This window comes from Pelophylax lessonae (genome assembly GCF_965119305.1).
Source record: "Pelophylax lessonae genome assembly, chromosome: 4".
Taxonomy (NCBI): domain Eukaryota; kingdom Metazoa; phylum Chordata; class Amphibia; order Anura; family Ranidae; genus Pelophylax; species Pelophylax lessonae.
Window position 1 is genome coordinate 668,489,964 of NC_138771.1, and position 19,069 is coordinate 668,509,032.

Genomic DNA, 19,069 nt, shown 5'->3' on the forward strand with positions numbered 1-19,069 from the left:
ACTCCAACGGTCTTTTTGGCATTAGATGCAGAAAAGGCCTTTGATAGGGTCCATTGGGGCTACTTGTCCAGGACTCTCACTAAGTTTGGGCTTCATGGATTTATACACTCAGCTGTTATGGCCCTCTACACTAAGCCCTCGGCGAGAGTACTCACAGATGGCATCCTATCAGATACCTTCGACCTGACCAATGGCACGCGTCAGGGGTGTCCCCTCTCCCCAATCATCTTTTCCTTGGCGATAGAACCTCTTGCAGAGGCTATTAGATCCGATGTTTGTATTAAAGGTATAACGATTGGCCAGACTGAACACAAATTGGGACTCTTTGCAGACGATATAATTCTGACCCTGACTGAGCCGACTGAGTCGTTGCGTAAACTTCAATCTATTATCCAATTGTTCGGTCAAATATCGTATTATAAGGTTAACACTGCTAAATGCTGCGCCCTTCCTATCTCTATCCCGTCTGCTGACCTCTCCACCCTTGCCAGGTTGTTTCCATGTAACTGGGAGGCACCCTCGATAACTTACCTGGGCATCCAACTTACCTCACCGGTTGCGAAGCTATATGAATGTAATATGTTGCCGCTATTGGATCGTGTTGAAGAGGAATTCTCCCAGATCAGGAAGGTCCACCTTTCCTGGCTAGGCAGAATTGCAGCGTATAAAATGCAAGTACTTCCGAAGATACTGTACTTTTTTAGGACGCTCCCCATCCCTATCCCCCAATTGTTCTTCAACAAACTGGCTTCTCAATTGAGAAAATTTATCTGGGATGGGAGACCGCCTAGAATAGCACTATCCACTCTATATAAACCCCATCATTTGGGGGGAGTAGGTCTTCCTGATGCGCAGGCTTACTACCGTGCTGCAGTCCTGACACAGGCCCGCTATTGGTTTGTGCACCAGGAAGACAATCTGTGGAATCAGATAGAGAGACGAATTTCTCCGGGTCAAAATCTACATGCCTTAATATTTGCAGCCACCTTACTTCATAAACTAAAAATTCCTCCTTACCCCACCATTCAAGCTACCCTACAAACGTGGTCTCATCTCCTTGCGCAGGACTTTAGAGATGAGGAATGCGTAACCCTTGATTCTCCACTAGCAATGTATGATTTACTACTACCGGAGGTATCGACCTTGCACTGGAGAAATCGAGGCTTCCATTTCTCCGCTCACTCGCCCCAAATCTGCTCCTCCATGGACGCGCTGACTAAACTCCAAATTAAGGCTTACAATAAAGTTCACAAATCGAAGATTCCCCCAATACCGGTGAAGCTTTGGGAATTTATGCTCGCAAAGTCTCCCTCTAATATTAAAGGTATCTCCTTGTGTTATAAGTTTTGCAAATATCACCCTCCACTTCGCAAGTCCCCCACTATCCTCAAGTGGGAGGATGAGCTAGGCCAGTCCTTCTCTGAGGTTCAGTGGTTGAAAGCATTACAGATCAGTCGCTCCTCTTCGGCGTGTGTGGACCACTGGGATAACTCCCTGAAACTCTTACACAGATATTATATGACACCTGCCAGGCTTCACGCTATGGACAAGAAATGTTCTCCCCTTTGTTGGAGAGAATGCCAACACCCAGGAAACATCTTGCATGTTTTCTGGGGCTGCCCGGTGGTCCAACCACTCTGGATGGAAGTTTTTGATTGGGCTTCTCACCTGCTAGGACTGCCCTGTGCAATGTCCCCGGCCTTAGCGTTGCTGGGAATAGGTCTGGACTCCTTTCTCCCTGGTCCTCGGAGGGTGATGGCTCATATTATGTTTGCCACGAGAATCGCGATAGCAGCCAAGTGGAGGACTAAGGACCCCCCGCTCCTGTCAGCTATCAAACACAGAGTTGCCATTCAGTTTGAAATGGAAAGAATGCTCGCTTTCAAAAATAGGAGAGTGGCCACATTCCAAAAACAGTGGCAATCATGGATTGCTCATTCCCCTGACATGATGTAAACAATAAAATTATTTTTGTTTCTTGATGTTCATGCAATGTCTCTTTTTGCATGGTGTAGTGCTCTGGTGGCAGCCCCCCCCCTTCTTTCCCTTCCTCCCTCCCATTATTATTCTCCACTGTTCCCACATCCCACATTTGTTTCTTTGATTGGTTACTCCATCATTAAGGATGCTCATAATTTACATCCTATGGGACTCAGAGGAGGGAGTCATACATGGGTGGTGGCGACACCTATGTTAGGAGGTTTTTGTCAGATGGGAGCGGCACCGTCACAGTTTGTGCCCAATCGGGGTGATGGTCCGTCTACCATATAATGTATTCCTATCCCTTCTATGACCCAAATCTTAGAAGAAATCACTTTATATGTTTCCAGTTTATACTTTTATAATGGTTTGTGCATGTCTATATTATTGAGTCATCCATATGATCCTTTTCTCTTTTGACTTATACTATGTTGGCCATACATGTGCACAGTTTAATATCCTCTGCATTTTGTTATTATTCATGTATACTGTTTCCTCAATAAAAATTTATTTTCAAAAAAAAAAAAAAAGCAAATGAAAATAAAAATGATTCTTTAATTTGTGACAGCTTGATTGTTTGTTTTTTTTGATAAAGTTTTGAAAACCATTGGGCAGTGGGCTGGGCATGGGCATTGAGCAGTAATCGTGATGCATCGCGGAATCGAATCGTATCGAATCGTGACCCTCATAATCGTAATCGAATCGAATCGTGAGGTAGGTGAAGATGCACAGCCCTAGTTTCTACAGCCACCAATTTTCTCATTTCTCTTTCTTGCAGTCTCGGTGTCACAAAGATGGGCGAGGAACTTTGACGTTCTCAATCACAGAGGCCAGCGAATGTATCAGGCCAATCAGCAGGTTGAGTGTTGCGGACCCAACTTTGATCTGAAGGTCAGAGATAGCCAAGGTGGTGAAGTCATGGGTGTTCTGGAGAGCAACAGCTGCGGGTGTCCAAGGGAGGTAAGAGTCTTAAAGTCCAACTCTGGATTCCCTCATACAAACTTACCCCCTTCCCCCTCACCTTGTGCCCCCCCCCGTGTGTTTTTTTTATTTGATATACTAATATACTAATCATTAATAGAAGTCTACAGGCCAGTCACATGACATGCAGGGTCCTCTTTGCTCTTTTTCTGGGAGGTCCTCACTGACAGAGATTGGCACTGATATGATAACATTGGTGCTTCTCTCTGCATCAATATACTGTGGACCCTCACTGTATTGGCGCTTTTCCACTGCATAGAACCGTACCGGCTCGGCATGCTTTTGTGCTTTTCCACTGCGGTACCGCATGGTATAGGGTCGGAACGGTTCGGTACGGTACGGTATAGGTTTGCTTTTCCACTGCATGGAACTGAACGGTACGGTACGGCTCTGAAAAAACAGTACCTACTCGATTGTGGTTCCAACAGGTACCAAACTGGTACCATATCCCACAATCCTTTGCATGCAGTCACTATTAGCCACTGATTGGTCAGAGAATCACACCCACCCCGTTGTTATCCCACCCACTTAACTTTAGTACTACTTTAGTGGAAAAGCAAACCTATACCGTACCGTACCGAACCGTTCCGAAACTATACCATGCGGTACCGCAGTGGAAAAGCAAACCGGGCCAAGCAGGGCCAAGTAGAGCCGAGCCGGTACTACCCGGTACTTGCAGTGGAAAAGTGCCATTAGTCCTCACTCATCTGGGTTAAGTGATGCCGGGTGTCATCAGGTGATACAATACTAGACTGGTCGAGTATTCCATGAAACGCGTTGGGCTACAAAAGACCAGGATAAATGTATATCACTTTTGTAAAATGTTTTTGCTGAAACGGATGAAAAATATTGTATCATGGATCTATTTTATTGAATTTGTATGTATCTTAATGGGGATCCCAGCTTAGAAAAAAAGCTGTTCATTCGAAGGGATTGCATGAGGACTCGGGGGCATACAATGCGATTAGAGGAGAAGCGTTTTAACCTCAGGCAACGTGGGGGGTTCTTTACTGTTAGGGCTACAAGATTGTGGAATTCTCTACCACAAGAGGTGGTTTCTGCGGGAAGTATGGTGGCTTTCAAAAGACTCTTAGACTTACATCTCAAGGATCAGAACATTCAGGGGTATGCGAGATGATTACAGCCACACACACCTACACAGGTTGAACTGGATGGACTATTGTCTTTATTCAACCTCACCTACTATGTAACTATATATATGTTAGTATGTTTTTATACTTAATTAACCACTTGCCGGGCCGCCCCGCGCAGATTTACTGCATCTGATCATATAGATCTACGCGATTATGTGCACGCGGTTTCCGCAGCGCGCGTGCACCACCGGAGCCGCACTTCCGCTGTGGTTAGACAGAGGAGGGGGCTCGATCGCCGCCGGCCTCCCGTGATCTTCGGCAAAACGGACAGAAGAGCCGCCTGGAATGTAAACAATGTAAGACGGCTCTCCTGTCAGAGAGGCAGGGAAAGATCGTGTGATTCAGCTAAGCTGACCGATCTCTCTCTGCCTCTGTCCAACCCATCCCCCCACACAGTTAGTAAGCACATCTAGGGAACACATTTATCCCCTTGATCACCCCCCAGTGTTAACCCCTTCCCTGCCAATGTCATTTATACAGTAACAGAGCATATTATTTAGCACTGATCACTGTATTAATGTCACTGGTCCCCAAAAAAAGTGTCACTTGGTGTCAGATTTGTCAGCCGCAATGTCGCAGTCCCGCTAAAAATCGCTGATCGCCGCCATTACTAATAAAAAAAAAATAAAAAAGTCCATAAATCTATCCCGTAGTTTGTAAACGCTATAACTTTTGCGCAAACCAATTATTATACGCTTTTTGGGATTTTTTTTTTTTTTACCAAAAATATGTAGCAGAAAACAAATTGGCCTAAACTGATAAAAAAAAAAATTAGATTTTTAAAAATTTTTTTATTGGGAATGTTTTATAGCAGAAAGTAGAAAATATTGGTGTTTTTTCAAAATTAAAGCTCTTTTTTTGTTTATAGCGCAAAAACAAAAACCCGCAGAGGTGATCAAATACCACCAAAAGAAATCTCTATTTGTGTGAAAAAAAAAAAGGACATCAATTGTATTTGGGTACAGCGTCGCACGACCGCGCAATTGTCCGTTAACAATAACGCAGTGCCGAATCGCAAAATAGGGCCTGGTCATTGAGGGGGAAAATCCTTCTGGTCTTAAAGTGGTTAAGGGGGTAAAACCTTTCGGGGCTGAGGTGGTTAAAGACAGTATACATTTTTTTTATAGTTTTGACTCAAAAGTTCTATCTTTCACAATACGTTACCAGAAATTTATGATACAGGGGCGTTGCACTTTATAATAAATTTATGTTTAAGGGGGTACTTCATGCAAAAAAAAACAAAGAAAAATGAGGTCCCTCAGGAAATCCATATTAGAACCTTTTGGGTCTGGTACAGATTTTAAGGGGGGATCCATGCAAAAAAAAAAAAAAAAAATTATAAAAAAGCATGAGGTTTTCCTTAAAATCCATACCACACAATGACAATTTGGATGGTCAGGAAAGAGGGCCTCCTCTTCTGAACCATTCTTGGTATATGCCCTCAACATGTAGGAGCACCTTGCCACGACGCCCATTTTGATGGAATCTGAAAGCCCCCTTGAATAAGGGAACCCCCATATATTAATCTCCCACATTAATGAATATGGGGGACACAGGGGAGGACTGGGCCAGGGGGCAGGGGGGCAATTGCCCCCTGGGCCGCTCTGATATCCTGTAAAAAGGCTGCACCGCTTCTGCCACAGACATGCCTAAAGAATTCCTGATGAAGAGAAGTAAAAAGTCCCCACCACTGACCTACTGAGTGCGGGATGAAAACAAGCTGGCCAGGTTGGGAACCTGGATTCAGTCGGTTAGTAGAGAGTACCTGGAGCAGGGCTTCAGTCTGGAATGGGGGTCAGGAGGAGGACGGGAGGAGGAGGAGAGGTAGCGGGCCGAGTCTCTGGACAAATCTGGCCAAATCTTTGACAAGTTATTTTATTTAAAAAATTAAAATCTCCAAAAAAACGTCCCATACTGTATATCCATCAACAATCTCTATGTCTGCAACCTGTTAAAAAGAAAAAAGTAGACCCAGAGCACACGACCGATCCTGGCTGTAAAATTAGCCAAATGACAGCTCCCCAAGTTTTCATCAGCTACATAAAGGGAAGGGAGGGGATAATGGTGACATCATTGCCCAAATAAGGCCATGGCCAAGCACATCCTCAGAGTTCATTCACACTGAGTATCTATTCACGCAAACACGTAAGCACCCATGTACAACACTCCAGGAGTCATTTAAAGCCCACCGCACCCTTAACAACCTCCCAGAGACTTCCGGTTTCCGGCGCCCATGTAACAGGCAGCACGGAACAGCGGCTCCGGTCTCACCTGCTATTTCGCCTGCATCCATCACCCATCCGAGCCATCCGACCCTCAGGACAGCTTCCCAAATCCTCGCGGACCCGGTAGGCATGGATAAATTTGTTCTACACGGCCCCCCTCATCCTCCCCTCCGAGCAGGACTCCTGCTCCGGAACAGGCCTCAGACGCCATAGACATGGCGGACGCGGCCCCGCCTGCTGCCTCATCCTTGCCTCAGTCTGTCGCATCTCCTCTCCTGGAGGCCCAGGTGGCATCTCTGGCACAAGCAGTGGCCGCTCTGCTGTCCCCGACCATCACAGCGGCGGTGGACAAAGCGATCTCCACAGGGATGGCTCAGCTCCGGCGGGAGCCAGGGGAACACTCCCATAGACTGACAGAGCTAGAACACAGGATGTCGGACATAGAGGAAGAGGTCCAAGGCTCGTTCTCTCTCGATCATCAAGCTAGACAGACCCAGCGGTATATATTAGATAAGCTGGACGATCTGGAAAACTGCTCAAGGTGGAACAATCTGAGAGTAATCGGATTGCCTGAAACCTATCAAGTCGACTCATTAACGGACATATGCATGTCTCGTCTTCCTGCAGCCCTGGGGATTAACTCTCCTTGCTCCGTGGAAAGGGCACACAGGATGGATTGGCTCCCCCTCTAATGAAAGGAGATCCCCCTGTCCCATCATAGTCAGGTATCTCAACTATGCTGACAGGCAGCATATTCTCAAATCTTTCCGAAATTCCAAAGGTCTGCAAATTGATGGTCACAAGCTTCTAATCTTTGCGGATTATTCACAGGAAGTTTCCAGACGCAGGAAAGCGTTTCAGCCAATTTGCCAATCCTTGTATAACAAGTCGATTAAATTCACCTTGGCCTACCCGGCCACGCTCCGCATTACTGATGCTGCAGGAGAAGCTAAATCCTTCACCCACCCGGAGGAGGCCAGCCACTACATCCAGTCTGCTTTTCACATCACTCTGGATGCCTCCTCAGGCCACCCCCCCCCCCAACGCTCTCCTGGCCCCCAGGATCAAAGAAGCCCTCGGAGGGGGTCGGCCAAGAAACAACGGCTCTTGGGCCATAGTTTCAGATCACGCACACGCTGAGGATACTTAGTTCTGGAACTCTGAGTCTTTTCCTATGTCAGCTGCCTGCACATGAGACTGGTTTGTTACTCTCTGCTCTCGCAGAAGTTTGTTTCTCTTTTATCTTCTATGTCTGATACTCCTGTTGGTAACCGTCTTTCACATGCCTATGTTATAATTACTATTTTTAGGTTGCTGGGGCTAATGCAACCTTCATCGCATAAAAAAGCTGTGGGTGGGTCAAGTTTATGGGTCCCCAGCAGTCAAAGGGAAGGGAGGAGTCGTGATACTTATCCATAAACGGCATCCTAGTGTCCTTCTTTCCTCCCACTTTGATGAGCACGGCCGTATTGCTCACACTGCTTCTAGCTCCCTACCTCCACCTCCCTTTGTTGGTGGTGGGGGGATTTCAATCAATGTATGGTCCCCTCGGAAGATGGGGTCCCCTCGGAAGATGGGGCAGGGACTCCTGCTTCCTCCCATTCCCACGCTGCCCCCTCCCCTACCTTTTTGGCATCCTTTGCCACTAGTCTTCTCCTCACTGACACCTGGAGATTGTCCCACCCAATTGATAGGGAATTCACCTTTTTCTCGCACCCCCACAACACCTTGTCATGGATAGATTACGTATTCTCAAATTACCCCATGCTCCCTTTCACTTCCCACTCCTCCATCCATGACATTGTGATCTCGGATCACGCCCCTGTTTCCGTGGCTGTTTCCTTCACTCCCAACGCTCCTGGGAAGAAAACTTGGAGATTCCCTTCGTATCTTGCCAAAGACAAGGACATTCGCACCATTCTCCACGATACATGGCAGGACTTCCTGGCTCACAACTCATCCCCGGATTGTTCCCCGACCCTTCTATGGGAGACAGGCAAGGCTGTCTTGAGGGGTCGCGTCCTTTCCTATGCCTCGGCCTACAACAAGAGAATCAACGCTGCCTATCAGACAGCTAGTCTGAACCTTAGAGAGGCGCAGACTGAACTTAACCGCTCAAACACCTCCCTTAACAGGGAAAATTGGAAACTCGCTAAGTTGCGTTTCGAGCAATGGGCAGAGTCGCAGGAGAATCTGCACTCCTCCTTCCGAGACTGGCAATTCCACCAGTTTGGGAACAAGCCCGGGAAGCTTCTGGCTTCCCTTTGCAAGCCTCCCTTCACCCCAATGAACATTTCCGCTCTCAGAGACGCCCAGGGCTCTGTGATGGACTCCCCCACTGATATTGTTAAGGTCTTGGAACAGTTTTACAGCTCGTTATATGGCCCAGACCCTATTGATGAGGCAGCTGCCTCTGAGTTCCTTACAGCTGCACAACTACCCTTAGTGGCAGAAGAACATCTTGTTCTTCTAAATGCTCCCATCACTGTAGATGAGATATTAGCCTCCATTAAACAATTGCCCCCCGGGAAAGCCCCTGGTCCGGATGGTTACACCTCCGACTTTTATAAAATTATGGACCCCGTTTTAGCACCCACCCTTTGTGACGTTTTTAATCATATCTTTCAGGGACATCCCTATCTTCCCACTGGCTTCCAAGCCCTCATTAAGCTTATTCCGAAGAAGGGCAAGGACCCTCTGGACCCCGGTTCTTTCCGCCCCATTTCCCTCCTCAACCTAGATTCCAAATTGCTCTCAAAAATTATAGCTAATCGTTTGGCCACCATCATCCACCCCGCTCAGTCAGGATTCACCCAGGGACGCTCAGCCACCTTGAATATTCAAAAGGTCCTGGTTGCTCTGGAGACGGCAAGGGCCGACCCCGACTTGGACTTTGCCATTATCACCCTCGATGCCGAAAAGGCATTTGATAATGTCAGCTTCCGTTGGCTGGAGTTGGTCCTGAGGAAATTCGGCTTTTCCGGCCCCTTTCTTCATTTGATCCAAGCCATGTATGCCTCCCCATCAGCCCAGGTCATGGCGGCAGGACTCTCCTCGTAGCCCTTTTGATTGTTCAAAGGTACTAGGCAGGGTTGCCCTCTTTCCCCTCTTCTTTTCAACTTGGCAGTTGAGCCCCTCTCCAGGACTCTAACTTCCCATCCTCAGCTGCGGGGGATACGAGTGGGAGACACGGAGCTCCGCTCTACTCGTTTCGCGGATGATGTCCTTGTTTTCACCTCAGATCCCCCTCATGACCTCCCTGTCATACAATCCCTATTTGAATCCTTTTGCCACTGCTCTGGCCTGTGCATAAATTTTTCTAAGAGTGAAATACTACCCCTTAATGCCATCCGGGCTCCCCGGTGGGCCTCCTCATCTCCGCTGAAACTGGCCAAAACCCACATTACCTATCTTGGAATAAAAATAGGTCCCACCCTTCCTCCATTTACCGCCTAAATTTCTCCCCTGTCATAGATAGATTGGTGGCAGATCTCCAAAATTGGAATTCTCTACCCATCTCCTTTTTTGGAAGATGTCATCTTTTCCGCATGTCTGGCTTCCCCAAACTGTTGTACCCAATGCAAACAATCCCACTCCTATTGAAACATACGGATATTCAAAGGCTTCAAAAGGCCCTCACTTCATTTTTGTGGAAGGGACGCCGGCCTCGGATAGCACTCACCAAATTGTTCCTCACAAAGCAGGAGGGGGGGGGTAGGTCTGCCTAATACTAGGATATACAATTTGTCTTGCCTGTTGCGAGGTTGCCTGGACTGGATACGACAGGAGTCTAAATACACCAATTACGAGTTAGAATCAAATATGGTAGCGCCTTATGATCTGACCTCTCTGCTACACTGTGCTCATAGGGACTTACCTCCACATCTCAACACTAACATCTTGCTCAGGGACCCTATTGCAACATGGAGGGCGGTTCGAAAACAACTAAGGTTCCCATGAATATCTCCAAGTTCCTCCCTATCCAAGGTCAACCCTTGTTCCCTCATGCCTATCAACACCGCTTCTGCTCTTCTTGGTCCTCACGGGGCCTAACCAAACTTTCTCAATTATACGATGACGTCTCTGGTGCACCCTTGTCGCTTGCGGATGTTTCCAGGCTCTATGGCGTTGCTTCCCAACAACACTTGTTTATTCATCAGTGCCTTAGCTTTACGAACTCTCTATGCTCCTCCAAATCATTCAGATTCAAAGTTTCACAACTGGACGCCTGGATTCTGTCACAAAAGCACAAGATTTCACATCTTTATCAACCACTCAACACAGACAGTCTCCAAACGGTTGCCCTACAAATAGCCTCACCGTGGAACAAAGTCCTAAACGCTCCGCATGCTCAACGTTACGCTTTGCAAGGCTATCGATATACATGCCGCTATGCCCAAAATTAATTCTGGAGGGAGCAGCAATTCAAGATCTTGCACAGAGCCTATTTCCCTCATCTTCGCACTTCGCGGGATCTACACCACCACTACTGCACGCAATGTCACTCTCTACATCCCACCTTACTCCACAAATTTTGGGAATGCCCCCCTATCTCAACCTTCTGGGACAGACTACTTCTTTTTGCCTCCCGTCTTGTGAATTATCCACTACCCAAGGATGTATACGCTTTAATGTTCGGACATTTGGACACACAACTTGCTTCTGTACCCTCCCACCTCAGATCTTCTCTGCTACACTTTAAACAGTGGCTTTCCACTTGCTATATGGTTGCTTGCAGGGCCATACTCAAATACTGGATGGACACCTCTCTTCCCACTATCGCTGAACTAAGAGCCGACCTTCTTGCGCTTTGGAAATTAGAGCATATGGACCTTGCTAAGCGGCCTCATCAGAGCCCCTCCAACTTTAGGAAGAAGTGGGAAGGTTTCCTTTCTGACTCTGGCCTTCCCCCCGCCATGGGGGACCTGAGCTGATATTCAGCCCTCTCCATGCTCACTGCTTTGCCCAAATGCATTCCATATAACATGTTGTGACTTCTGACTGGTTACTTGTTACTACTTTAATGTTACTACTTAAATGTTTAACGGAATCATTGCAATTTAATTCATGACTCCATACGGTACATCATTTTATTCCTTTGCTATAGTCAAGTTGACATTTGCACTTCTGCTCTCTCCCCCCCCTCCCCCCAAACCCCCCCTCCTTATTTCCTCTTATCCTCCCTTCTTCCCTACCTCCCGTCCTTACTCACTCAAAGACCTGACGGGTTATTTGCACTACCTAGAATCCTTCAGCATATAAGGGTGAGACTTGTTGCTCAGCATAGATACATTACTATGTGCTCAGTCTACTCATTGCTCTCTGTTTCGATAAGAGTTGTTACTGCACTACCTGTTTTGTTGTATTATTTGACAAGTTTCAATAAAATCTTGTTTAAAAAAAAAAAAAAAAAACTACCTCCCAAACACCTTAATTATGCCTTTACCAAATGGCTTAAACACATTTTGCAAAAATGTGAAAATATACCCCAAATTTCTGGTGAAACAAAGACTCTAATTTTCCCTTATACCCAGCTAGGGGCTATATATGGAGACCTCACCTCTGAGAGCCCCAGGAAGCAAGCAGGCCTCAACCCACCAGGACCCCACCTAGATATGAAATATGTTTTTGAGGTGTATTGATCCTTTTTATAGAAACTTAAAAAAAAGGAAATAAAAAATTAAACTGAAAAAGTTTTGGTGAATGTCCAGAAGTGAGAGAAAATAAGACTTTATGGAAAAGATATGCTTTTAAAGTCATCCCCTTGTGAAGTGACAATCCTGTTTTCTCTGTTCTAGGCACACGTGACTCTTCCTGATGGTGGGTACATGGGATTTGTCTCTTTTCCCTCCCACAACTTCATCACCCACTTGTCCATCATGGATTCCTCAAGGGAGGTCCTTCTTCTAATCCTGGGTCCCAACCTGAAGATCAGTATCTTCGGGAACATCTCTTTTGAGGTACGAAGTACAAATCCCAGTCAGCTTTATGATTCCAGGGGTAGACTATTTATTTTCTTTCTTTACGCACCCTCATATTACAATATGCACTGGAACGTAAAGAGAACCATTCACATCGGTCCCTGAAAGAGGTTGCACTTTATGTATAGGGATTCTGCCTTAAGCTGGAGTGTCCCTAGACTAAACTTAAGCCCCGTACACACAGGCTGAATGCCGGCTGACATTTTCCATAAAAACTGGCCGTGTGTAAGGCACTCGGTCCGACGAAAGCCTGGAAAAACAGCCAGCTTCTGTCGGACAAGCATGCTGGAAAACCATCAATCGAGAGACTTCCGATCAGTGCTCTCAGTCAATGATGGGGGGTGCTGATTGGAGTGTTCTAGTGGGGAGGGGGCGTCCCCCTGTCAGAACATAAGAGTTCAGCCAGGGACATCAGTGTACTAACGTTGGGTCATAAGTACAGCGGCTCCAACTGGGCTGATAGTTTTTGTTTTGTTCAACCCGCTGGGTTGCACAGAAAAAAAACAAATAGGGTGTACCTGGATTTAGGGCTTGCAGCTAGGCCATAGCGACCCTGAGCTTTGTTATCTGGGATCATTAGGTTTCTCTGAAGCCCAAGATATTGTTGTTTTCTGGGAATTGTTCTCCAGTAAGTAGAATGAGAAGATACAATGTATTGTGTTATAAATAGGGTTGAGCGAACACAGACTGTATTATTCGTGCTCGTACCGAATAATTGAATTTTTGTTACCCGAAAATGGACCCGAAAACTTTACTGTATATTCGGGTAAAAATCCGTGTTTTGCATGCATTGGCGCGCTTTTCATGGCGGGCTTTCAACAGCCAATCAACAAGCGTTTAACTGGTGTGCCTAAGCCATCCCAGCCATGCCTACAAATGTATTAGTAGCTGTGATTGGCCGTCTGAAGCATGTGACTAAGTCTTTATAAGTTTGAGGCAGTGCCGCTGCGGCGTCATTCTGCTGTTTAGTTCAGGGACAGAGCACACATCAACGTGCTGGTTGCTGATTAGGGACAGACAGGAAAAAAAAAACATTTGTGTCCGGATAGAATTGAGGGACAGGTCGGAGTGTGTTAGGCAGGGCGAGTTGTAGGCATTTTAGGGCGAGGCTGCTGCTGATTTTTAGGGTCAGTGTGTTCTACAAACTACAATCGATATTGCTGTGTGGGGTGGGGTTTGCAGTCACCCGATCTACGATCTTATCAATCCTTTTAGGGAGAGAGTCTGCTGATTTTTAGGGTCAGACAGTGTGTTCTACAAACTACAATAGATATTGCTGTGTGGGGTGGGATAGGAGATAGGCAGGTGTCAGTGGTCCACATCCATTTTGCTGTGTGTGGGCTGCTGTGAACACAATCTTTTTGGGGTGCAGTGAACACAATCTTTTTGGGGCCAGTGAACACAATCTTTTTGGGGTGCAGTGAACACAATCTTTTTTGCCCACTGAGGAGGAGGGAGAAAAGTATTTTTCTATCAGTCACTGTGTGCAGCATTTTTCCTTCAGCTGTGCTGTGCTGACTGATCATACACTGCTGTGTTCAGTTCACATGTGCTATTATTGAGTGGTTTCAAAAATCATACACTTTTTTTCTATTCCACTATTCAATATACAGCCTTGGGTTAAAAAAAATGAAATTGTGGCCTGCAGCAGAACTGAATGATATTTGGGGTTTTTGGGGTTCATCTCATACTTCTGAAGATTTGAGGGTGCTGCCTGTTCCAAACTCCTCCTACTTCTCATCCTGCCTTTTAGGGGTACAAACAATAGTAATTGGGGCCTAGTGTGCTTCTGTACGTGTGAGATACATACACTTTTTTTTGATCATATTTTCTATTCCGCTATTCAATAAAAACCTTTGGGGATCAATTAAATTGCGGGATAGTCTGTGTTGGTACGTGTGAGATACACCTTTCCAAGTTTTTGGGGTTCATCTCATACTTCTGAAGATTTGAGGGTGCTGCCTGTTCCAAACTCCTCCTACTCCTCATCCTGCCTTTAGGGGTACAAACAATAGTAATTGGGGCCTAGTGTGGTTCTGTACGTGTGAGATACATACACTTTTTTTGATCATATTTTCTATTCCGCTATTTAATCAAAAACTTTGGGTATAAACAATTAAATTGTGGGATAGTCTGTGTCGGTACGTATGAGATACACCTTTCCAATTTTTGGGGCGCATCTCATACTGCCGAGGATTTGAGGGTGCTTCAGTCTGCCTCCTGCCTGTTCCGAACTCCGCCTACTCCTCATCCTGCCTTTAGGGTACAAAAAATTGTAATCGGGGCCTAGATTGTGTTTGTACGTGTGAGATACACCGTTTTGTAAAATTTGTCCTATTCCGCTATTCAATATACACCCTGTTTGAGTGTAAAAAATTAAATTGCGGGATAGTCTGTATCGGTACATGTGAGATACACCTTTTTAAATTTGTTTGGCGCATCTCCTTCTACCGCCGAGGATTGCAGGGCGCTTCAGTTTGCCTCCTGTTCCCAACTCCTCCTACTCCTCTTCCTCATCCTGCCTTTAGGGTACAAAAAATTGTAATCGGGGCCTAGATTGTGTTTGTACGTGTGAGATACACCGTATTATAAAATTTTTCCTATTCCGCTATTCAATATACACCCTTTTGGAGTGTAAAAAAATTAAATTACGGCATAGTCTGTATCGGTACGTGTGAGATACACCTTTTAAATTTGTTTGGCGCATCTCCTTCCCCCGCCAAGGATTGCAGGGCGCTTCAGTTTGCCTCCTGTTCCCAACTCCTCCTACTCCTCTTCCTCATCCTCCCTTTAGGGTACAAAAAATTGTAATCTGGGCCTAGTCTGTATTGTACGTGTGAGATACACCGTTTTTTATCCTATTCCGCTATTCAATATACACCCTTTTGGGGTAAAAAACATTAAATTGCGGCATAGTTTGCATATTTGACTGTGAGATACACCCGTGCGATACTGTTGTTGTTTTGTTCCGCTATTCAATAAACACCTTTCTAGGGCAAGATCTTAAATTACAGAATTATGAGGAGACCGTCAAATAAGGGCCGTGGCCTGGGTCGTGGTGCTGCTGGTAGAGCTCCTGTTGCAAGGAGAGGACGTGGTCGATCTGTGCCAGCTACACGCACAAGTGAAACACCTTCCTCAAGTGTTAGTAGGCGACAGAACCTGCATCAGTATTTGGTAGGGCATCATACGCCTCTAGAAGTGATGAGGCCAGAACACAGAGAGGCAATAGTAGATTGGTTTGCTGCTGACAGTGCCTCCAGTTCCTTCACATTGTCTCCCACCCAGTCTACTGCAGAAAGGTCAGAGTTGGCACCTGCAGCCGATGTCCAACCGTCTTTCACCTCACCCCCTTGCAAATCAGGCAAGCAGTCTGAGCCCCAAGCCATACAGCAGTCTCTTCTTCTTTTTGAGGACTCTGTCAGCAGGGTTTCCCAGGGCCATCCACCTAGCCCTGCCCCAGAAGTGGAAGAGATTGAGTGCAGCGATACCCAACCACTTATTTCTCAAGATGAGTACATGCAAGGACCATCGCAGCACGTCTCCGATGACGACGAAACGCAGGTGCCAACTGCTGCGGCGTTCAGCATTGTGGAGACCGACAAGGAGGGCAGGGGTGAAGACTTGGTGGAAGATGATGTGGAGGACGATGAGGTCCTCGACCCCACATGGAATGAACGTCATGCAGGTGACCTGAGTAGTTTGGAGGAAGAGGCGGTGGTCGCACAGAGCCACCAGCACAGCAGAAGAGGGAGCAGGGTGCAGAAGCGGAGCGGCCGTGCCCTAGACACTACGCCCGCTACTGCCCAACGCAGCAAGGGAACGAGCGCACCAAAGTCAGCTCAAAGGAGTTCTCTAGCGTGGAAGTTCTTTAGAAAATGTGCTGATGACAGGACACGAGTGGTTTGCACCCTGTGCAATCAGAGCCTGAAGCGAGGCATAAACTTTCTCAACCTGAGCACAACCTGCATGATCAGGCATCTAAGTGCAAAGCACGAGCTGCAGTGGAGTACACACCTTCAAAACCAAGAAACGTCTCTGGCTCATCCTGCTTCCTCTTCTGCTGCAGTCTCGGCCGCTCCATCCACATCTGTAGTGATACCGGCACCTGCCACCCCGCAAACAGACGATCTGTCAGCAACACCACCACCTGGGTCACCAACCATCTCCACAATGTCCTGTGGAAGCGTTCAGCTTTCCATCTCCCAAACACTTGAGAGGAAGAGGAAGTACCCACCCGCGATCCCTGGCCCTGAATGCCAGCATTTCAAAATTCTTGGCCTTTGAAATGCTGTCATTCCGTCTGGTGGAGACGCACAGTTTTAAAAGCCTTATGTTGGTGGCTGTCCCACAGTACGTCATGCCCAGCCGCCACTACTTTTCCAGGCAAGCCATCCCTTCCCTGCACAACCAAGTGGGGGAAAAAATCAGGTGTGCACTGCGCAACGCCATCTGTGGCAAGGTCCACCTAACTACCGATACGTGGACCAGTAAGCATGGTCAGGGGCGTTATATCTCCCTAACGGCACACTGGGTAAATGCAGTGGCGGATGGGCCTGAGGCGGATAGCAATTTGGCGCATGTCCTTCCACCACCGAGGATTGCAGGGCGCTTCAGTTTGCCTCCTGTTCCTAACTCCTCCTACTCCGCTTCCTCATCCTCTACCGCCTCCTCATCCGGACAGCGTAACACCTTCACCACCAACTTCAGCACGGCCAGGGGTAAACGACAGCAGGCAGTTTTAAAACTTGCCTGTTTGGGGGACAAACCACACACCGCGCAGGAGTTGTGGAGGAGCATGGAACAGCAGACAAATTAGTGGTTGCTGCCAGCGAGCCTCAAGCCCGGCCTGGTGGTGTGCAATAACGGGCGAAATCTCATAGCAGCTCTGGGCCTAGCCGGTTTGACGCACATCCCTTGCCTGGCGCATGTGCTGAATTTGGTGGTTCAGAGGTTCCTTAAAAACTACCCCGATATGTCAGAGCTGCTGCAGAAAGTGCGGGCCGTCTGTGCGCACTTTCGGCGTTCTCACCCTGCTGCTGCTCGCCTGTCAGCGCTGCAGCGTAACTTCGGCCTTCCCGCTCACCGCCTCATATGTGACGTGCCCACAAGGTGGAACTCCACCTTGCACATGCTGCAAAGACTGTGCGAGCAGCAGCAGGCCATAGTGGAGTTTCAGCTGCAGCACGCACGCGTGAGTCGCTCTGCGGAACAGCACCACTTCACCACCAATAACTGGGCCTCCATGCGAGACCTGTGTGCCTTGTTGCGCTGTTTTGAGTACTCCACCAACATGGCCAGTGCCGATGACGCCATTCTGAGCTTAACTATCCCACTTCTATGCCTCCTTGAAAAAACTATTCGGGTGATGATGGAAGAGGATGTGGCACAGGATGAGGAGGAGGAGGATGAAGAGGTAACATTTCCAAGGCTTTCAGGGCAGTCATTCACAAGGGGCTCCGAGGGTGGGTTCCTGCACACACAAACGCCAGAGACACAATTGTCCAGCAGGGGCACAGTTCTGGAGGATGAGGAGGATGAGGAGGAGGAGACGGAGGAGGAGATGGAACCATGTTCACAGCAGGGTGGCACCCAGGCCAGCTCATGGCCATCACTGGTGCGTGGCTGGGGGGATACAGAGGACACGGACGATACACCTCCCACAGAGGACAGCCTTTCGTTGCCTCTGGGCAGCCTGGCACACATGAGCGATTACATGCTGCGGTGTCTCCACAACGACCGCCGAGTTGCCCACATTCTAACTTGTGCTGATTACTGGGTGGCCACGCTGCTGGATCACCGTTACAAGGACAACGTACCGTTCTTAATTCACTCACTGGAGCGCGATCGCAAGATGCGCGAGTACAAGCGCACGCTGGTAGACGCGATGCTGCTGGCATTCCCACCTGACAGCGGGGCCACAGTGGAAGCACAAGGCAGAGGAGGAGGAGGAGGAAGAGGTCGCCAACGCAACCAGGGCACCGCCAGCACCTCAGAAGGCAGGGTTAGCATGGCCGAAATGTGGAAAAGCTTTGTCAGCACGCCACAACAAACAGCAGCACCAGCAGCACATATGGAACGTCTTAGCAGGAGGCAGCATTTCACGAACATGGTGGAGCAGTATGTGTGCACACGCCTAGATGTACTGAATGAGGGGTCTGCCCCCTTCAACTTCTGGGTCCCCAAGTTGGGCACATGGCCTGAGCTTGCCCTTTACGCCTTGGAGGTGCTGGCGTGCCCTGCAGCCAGTGTATTATCTGAACGGGTATTTAGCACGGCTGGGGGCGTTATCACAGACAAGCACAGCCGCCTGTCCAGAGACAATGTGGACAAGCTCACATTCATTAAAATGAACCAGGCATGGATCCCACGGGACTTTTCCGTACCTTGTGCAGAATAGCGATGGATACCGACCTTACCCAGCCATTGTTCCATTTTTGCTCTTTCTCACTCTTTTGGGGTGTACCCTCATTTAAAATTTGTGAAAAGAAGCAGTGTTGGCTACCTCGTCCTCCTCAGGGCCAGATTAACGTAGGGGCTATTGGAGCTGCAGCTCCAGGCCCCTACCTTAATATAGGCCCCGGGTTGGCCATATTCACTGTTACCGCTCTTCTGTCACTTGTAAACACAGAAGTCTGGCTTCTATGCTCGCTTCCCCAGGCAGCTCCCTCAGAACCTCCCCACACAGCACGAAGGCTGGACAAGGAGGGACAGTTGCCGATGCATGGATGTGTTTATGGGCTTCAGA

The 19,069-nt window shown here is 47.8% G+C and overlaps 1 protein-coding gene across 1 annotated transcript in view; it reads left to right on the top strand.

Annotated features, from left to right (window-relative positions):
• LOC309554242 (phospholipid scramblase 1-like) overlaps positions 1–19,069 on the top strand; it is a 46,937-nt gene that overhangs the window by 17,582 nt on the left and 10,286 nt on the right. Inside the window, exons 4-5 of the mRNA XM_082255880.1 lie at positions 2,759–2,940; positions 12,139–12,300. Coding sequence (XP_082112006.1) covers positions 2,759–2,940; positions 12,139–12,300 — 344 coding nt within the window. The remainder of the gene's footprint in view (positions 1–2,758; positions 2,941–12,138; positions 12,301–19,069) is intronic.